This window comes from Plectrocnemia conspersa, unplaced genomic scaffold (assembly GCF_051122295.1).
Source record: "Plectrocnemia conspersa isolate PC_06_02 unplaced genomic scaffold, ASM5112229v1 ptg000014l, whole genome shotgun sequence".
NCBI lineage: Eukaryota > Metazoa > Arthropoda > Insecta > Trichoptera > Polycentropodidae > Plectrocnemia > Plectrocnemia conspersa.
Window position 1 is genome coordinate 29,484,010 of NW_028277178.1, and position 6,692 is coordinate 29,490,701.

Sequence of the window (6,692 nt, forward strand, 5' to 3'; positions counted from 1 at the left end):
TATTCTATTATATAATATTTTATATACTAACTTTTCTTTCTAACTAAAAATATTATTTATTTTATTTATTTAACTACAAAATAACATAAACCTTACAAGCAATTTACAATTTTTTTCTGAATAGCCGCGATTTTAGAACAAGTTGGCGGATCATTGTATTGTATAATGTATAAAAAAAAGTAATGCATGTTTTCCTGATATTAAATAATTTAGGTTTATATATTGGAGCATTAAATTCTTATAAAATAAGAATAAAAACGAATCTATAAAATAATACATTGGATTTTTTTGTAAAAAAATAATAAAAATGCACTCCCTTATTTAATTAACCACAAAATAAAATAAAATTAAGTTATGAAATGTATATTTTTAACAAATAAATTATTGGAATTAGGCAAAGATAAACATAACTACATATAATATTATTGAATATTAAATAACTGTCAAATATATATGGGTAAATAACAACTCTTAAACGAATAAAAGAAAGCGCATTCAAAAGTTTACGACTTTCAAGTTTCGGTAGAGAAAGCAATTCGTGAAAATGATTGCCAAAAAATTCCCAGTAAGCCATGACTATAACCAACCATACATTTGGCTACTTTAAAATCAATGAGAATATATTTTAACTGGTTACGAGAAATTTATTTTAAAAAAACTTAGCCAAGCTAAGATAAAAAATATTTCAAAAAATGGCTCTTGATAACGGGAAAGTACCGAAATTTTATTGTACTAAAAAAAATATTTCCAGAATGCTAAATACTAAATGCAATTAATAATAATAAATATATTACATTTTATAAATTACCTCTTACATTAGTAAATACATTATATAAAAAATGATAATGAACATGTAACATCCATTTTTAGAATAGATAAAAACAAAATTTTTGCAATCAAAATATATTTTAGAACTTCCATTTTAATTTACTTGAACGCTTGAACGAAGAAATGTTTTAACGTAAAACAACAAATAGATAAAAAAAATCTTTGAAATTAAAATGTATTTTTTAAAAGTCAAATCTATCTGAAATTGTCTTTTGTATAATGCCAAAATATCTAAGTTCGTCGGAAAAATAATAAAATTAATATTAGACTTACAGAGTGCTATTGTTAATATAAATTAATTATATACAAAAAAGCTCACTCTTCCATGTAAAATATATTTAGAATTTTAATATTTGCAATTTCATAATGCATATCTAATATTATACTGGATGAAGTAAATTCACAAGTCATCGAGGATATTAAAAACGTACTGTTTTATTAAATGGGAATATTTAAAGTAATAAATACTATAGATTTCATACAAAATAATTGCGAATTACGAATCAGTCATTGTACGATAACACATGTTTATTAATCGGGCAACGACTGAAACACTTTCAGTTAACAACATGAGTATTTTATTGTCTGATAATATACGCAAATAATTTCAATTACAAAAACATAAAAGGTATACACAATTCATAAAAAAATCGCACAGGTGGCTTATTCACGATTCGCTTCGTACAAATGACACTTTTTGTGTACAAATGACCATGTTAAAAGACGGACGCTTAAAACGTTTTGCTCGTTTTTTTTAAAACTCATGTGCGAATGAATGATATGTGGACATTTAATACATTATACTGTAAAATGTTTTTATCATGATTTACGATCCGCGTACACAAAACACGCAATGTATTATATGTACAAAAAATAAATTTATACTCGATGGATGTTACGTGATATTGTCGTATTATACAAAATTACGCGACGAAAGCCCTAAATTATACGCTGAAAAAATATGAATCGATAAATTTTCAATGAATTATTGCCGTTTAATATGCGAAACATAAAATGAATCGATTTCGATTGTATTCGAATATGAAACTCGTTTTATGGCATGCTTATCTTGACTTTATGAAAGTGCGAAAATAATGCATACAATGATGGCGAAATGTTTCAAACAATAGGTTTATCACAATAAAAACATTCCGAGAAGGTACACCTGCCGCTCCATTCAATTTAACTGAACTAAGATTTAAGGTACAAACATTTTGCGTTAAGCTACAATGAAAATAATAATTAAATAACCTGACTTTTAAAAATGCATTTTTTCGACTATTGTCCGCAAACATACGAGTTTTGTACCGAACAGGTAAATCTGACATTTAGAAGCCGTCTAATGGGATTCGTTATTTTTTTTTTAATTTTCAACGATTATGCAAATACCGCGCGTTAAACGTTTAATGCCATTTTGAAGGAATTCTATTGAGAGTGAAATTATAATGAAATTTTGCACGAGAGAGAAAAAAATATGTTTACCGGTCGCGAGATTGAGAATCAGGATACCGTCGGCTTCCTTTCGATCTGATGAATACTGTCAAAACGCACACATAAACACGACTCTTTGTGAAAAAGCCTTCGAGCGGCTTCGCAAAGGACGAAAGAGGAAACTAAATTTTGTAACGTGCCGTGACAAAGGATTTTTACAAGCGACGCAGAAAAAATGCACCGCGACACAATGAATGATAAGGCAAGGTAAAAACTCGTAATAAATCCACAACACAACGATCCTTCGAATTGTGAAATGTAAACATTGCTTAAATAAGTTATATACATATATAGCAAACTCAATATGTATGGAAATTATTTACCTTTTACTTCATAATGGCTATTCCTTAATTAGCAGTAAGAGGTGTCAATGAAGTGCGTCAAGAAGTTAATTTACTTTTGGCATGTCAGGTCAAGTTCGTATATATGTTTTTAAAACAAACACAAACAAGTCTACATTTGGAATAAATAAAAAAACAACACTCACTCCTACAAAAATAATAATTAAAAATATAAATCTAGCGCCTCAGTTTAATGCCATGGATGTTATCGAATGACATATTTTAACTGTTTCAAATGCCTCAAACAATTTTGATTACTTATCAAAAAAAGTGATACATCAATGATAAACTAATCTCTTCTCAGATAAAAGGCTCGAAACATTTTTAATTTTTTATCGAGCATATGAGTTCGGAAATCATAATTATCATAAGATTAATAAATATTTACAGTTACATAGACATCATTTAAAACCTGATGAATATAAAAATTTCAGGATTATTTTATATTTAAAGAATCACTAAATTTGCTTTTTAACCAGATGCTGAAAAATGTACATATTATATATTTATAATAAAATATGTTGAAACTCATTTACTTATTATTAATTTGGCCTGTATAGTTCGTATTACATTCTGTTAGAAAAGTAATGGATTCGTCGAAAAGTGAAACCAGCAAATTTCTGCGAAATGCATGTATGTACTGATTTGAAAGTTTTTACGACGTTCTATTTATTATATCTTTAAATATCAAATTAAAAACTCATACTTTGTGAACATTCTAATGTGTCATAAAAAAATAGCAAAAAAGTACTTGCAATTTTTACAGGATTTGGTCTTAAAAAATGAATTTTGTAATTTACACAATAGTCCAAAACAATAATAATATTGAGTTATTGTATATAATTAAAATTGCAGCTTGTCTACTCAATATAAAAATCATTTTTTATTTTTCGTAAATGCTGCAAACGTTGAGAATGAAACGAATAAGTTCTGCCTGACTTTTATAACATGTTTTGTATGCTCTATATATATTTTGTATGTTATCATGTTTTGTATGCTCTACTTATGATCACGATATTCTGAAATAACACTCAAGAACGCCGTTCCGGTAAAAATATTTTAAGATGTTACACCATTACCGTTTAAAAATACAAGGTTTTATAATTTAAATAGTGGCATTTCTACCCTATATAAAAAATATTTTTTTATTGTGTGTGAAATGCTGCGAACGTTGATGGAACAGACCATTTCTGCCTAAATTTTATAACCATAAAGTATTTATGAAAAAAAATGGTATGCTATTTGTGAATTGCGCTCCTATTTAAAAATATTGAGTTTTAAAATTAAAATATCGGCTTTCTACATAATATAAAATATATTTTTTATTTTTCGTAAAATGCTGCGGACGTTAAAAATTGAGTGAACTTTTATAACCTCAAATTATTTGTGAAAAATACATAGAATATTCTGTGTCTAAGTTATATGAAATCCTTTACCCTTTTCTATACTTTTTTGTTAAATTATTTCAAAAACATTATATGACAAATTTTGCATTTAGATTTTAGTACACAATTTTAATTCAGATCGATCATTACAGATCGGATACATATGGTGATAAATAATTTTAAAAAATCGAGCTAGTGTTTTCATTATAAACTGTAATAATTATAATAGTAATTACTAAAATATATGTCAATTTTACACACTGTATTTTAAACACGCTATACAGTAATATTTTTGTCACAAAGATTATTAATCAATTTTAATTCAGATCGATCATCACAGATCAGATTTTTCTAGATTTTCCATATCTCACGGATACATATTGTGATGAATAATTTAAAAAAAACTCTATCTAGTCTTTTCATTGTAAATTGAAATAATAATTTATTATAATATTTTTTAAACGGTGCTAGTTAACAGGGATTTATTTTGAGAGATATGTGCATTAAAATAAATACTTTGTTCCATAAAACGAATTGTTTGTGCATTTATGTAAGGATTTTTTCTTCTATTGGATTAAGTTATATCAATATGTATAAGTTGCTTACCTTTGCATTCGTTGGCGTCTCTAGCCGTAGCGCGTCCCCATGGTCTGTCAAAATGGAATGGTTTGCATCGCTCGCAATCTTTGCCGGCCGTGTTGTGCTTGCACTCGCATGCCAGTCCATCTTTTCCGTGCGAGCAGCGACTCGCGTGCCCGTTACACTTGCACCTTCCTCCCACGGCAAAGTCCGATACCGCGTAGTGGTGCGAGACGGTGGTGGTGCTGACGGTAGAGGCTGGCTCTAGGGCGTTCAGCGAATAGGACGAAACTGACGATCTGAGGTCCTGGTCGTTCAAGTCGTCCTCTTCGTCGTCGTCCAAATTCTCCGAAGAGTCCGGAGGGTCGGAAGGCATATGCAGGCGATTGAAGGCGATCCTGACGTCCGTGGCCGTGACCCAATCTTGCAGAACCGGAGAGTTGTCAAAGTCGTGCGCGCTGGGTCTACCCTCGAGGGTGCTGAAAGCTACGCGAGCAGCGGCTCCTGCCTCTACGCCGTTGTAGCGATGCGAGTCCGAGCAGCGAGCTTCCTGCTCGTTGGCCTTCGTCACGGTGGCTCTGTTCGGTCTTCCGTACACCCTTCGGCATTGACTGGAATAGAACTGGAACGGCTGCCATGTCTTTCCGTAGTCGACGCTCTTGTAGACCGCTATGGAATCGGGTTTGGCGGCTTTCGGGCAGAACTGCAGGCTGACGTAGGTGAGCTCGTACTTCTTGCCCAAGGAGAGCGTCAGAGTGACGTTGTCGGGAGGTGAGTCCGGCGAAGGCGGCGGAGGGAGAGGATCTGAGCGCCAGCAGGTGACGTTGTTAGGGTTGTTCAGGTCTGTTAGATGCGCCGAAGGAAAGCGCCTGTTGGGTTGAGCGTCGTCGCAAACGCCGCAGGAGAGCGGCCTGGCTCCGAAGGGAGGATCGCAGTACTTGGCTGGAGCGTGTCTTCCGCAGGTGCTGGAGGCCTGGACGGGAGCGTTGTATGCTGCGTTGACGAAGTCCGGCATGCACCTCCGAGGACGATCCTCGTCGTAGCAAGGGTCCGCCGGCTGGGCAGAGAAGGTCCTGGCGTAGCCGTCGGCGGCAGCCGCGACGCCCAGCACGACGGCAATTATCACCACCACCAACATGCCGTTCAGTCGGCCCATGCCGAAACGAACATGCCCGGTACGCGAACGGCGCGAAATTGTCGGCGCGGGAGCGGAACGGAACGGAAGCGAACGACGCGTGCGTGCCCGGCGGCGGACGGAGCGCGACTGGCGGTGCGGGGCGAGGATGCTGCGGCCGCCCCTGCACTCGCAAACGCGGGCTACACCTAGCTGCGCCATCCTACGAATCCAGCAAATAGATAATGAACGATATGAATCTAGCTAATATCAAATCATAGTACATAATAAAATTAAGTATATTATATTTTGATAACAAAGCAATGTGAATAGGATACTTTAATCCAACTTTAGTTTCCATTTTTTTTTTCTTAATATTTATGAAAAATAATATCAATTAAATACAGAGGTATAGCTAGGGTGTTTGAGTCCATAAGTCGAACCCCTACCCCCCCCCTCCCCTACTATATATATTTCACAATTTTCAAATACATATTTCAAATGGTTATATCAATTTTATTGCAATAAAATTATTTATAGTGTATATTTTTATACAGTCCTGTAATTTTCTATGGGATTGCGAGCATCATATTTAAAAAAAATTCTATCCTTTTATTAAATATTTATTTGATTACTCTTTATAGAGTACACAATATATACTATATACAGCCTTGGCCATAATAATGGGGCACCCCTTAAAATGGTGTGTAACTCTTTACAAGTGCAAAGTCTGACCAAAATATTTTAACAGGTAGTTTTAACCGTAATTTAAAAAACAAATGAATTTGTCGTTTTTTATTGCTCACTTGAGTTTTAAATGGCATTACAGATCTTACACATAAACACATACATACAGCTTTGGCCGTAATAATGGGGCACCTCTTAAAATGGTGTGTAACTCTTTAAAAAGTTAGTTTTAAAAAAAGATTGCAGGTCTAATTGTTAATTGTGTGA

General features: G+C 33.5%; 1 protein-coding gene across 2 annotated transcripts in view; it reads right to left on the reverse strand.

Moving 5' to 3' along the window:
- Positions 1–5,890, reverse strand: part of NetA (Netrin-A) — a 238,349-nt gene extending 232,459 nt beyond the window's left edge. For both annotated transcript variants that reach the window (XM_088203456.1, XM_088203457.1), the window contains exon 1: positions 4,652–5,890. In XM_088203456.1, coding sequence (XP_088059582.1) covers positions 4,652–5,780 — 1,129 coding nt within the window. In that variant the 5' untranslated portion in view covers positions 5,781–5,890. The remainder of the gene's footprint in view (positions 1–4,651) is intronic.
- Between the last annotated feature and the right edge of the window lie 802 nt (positions 5,891–6,692).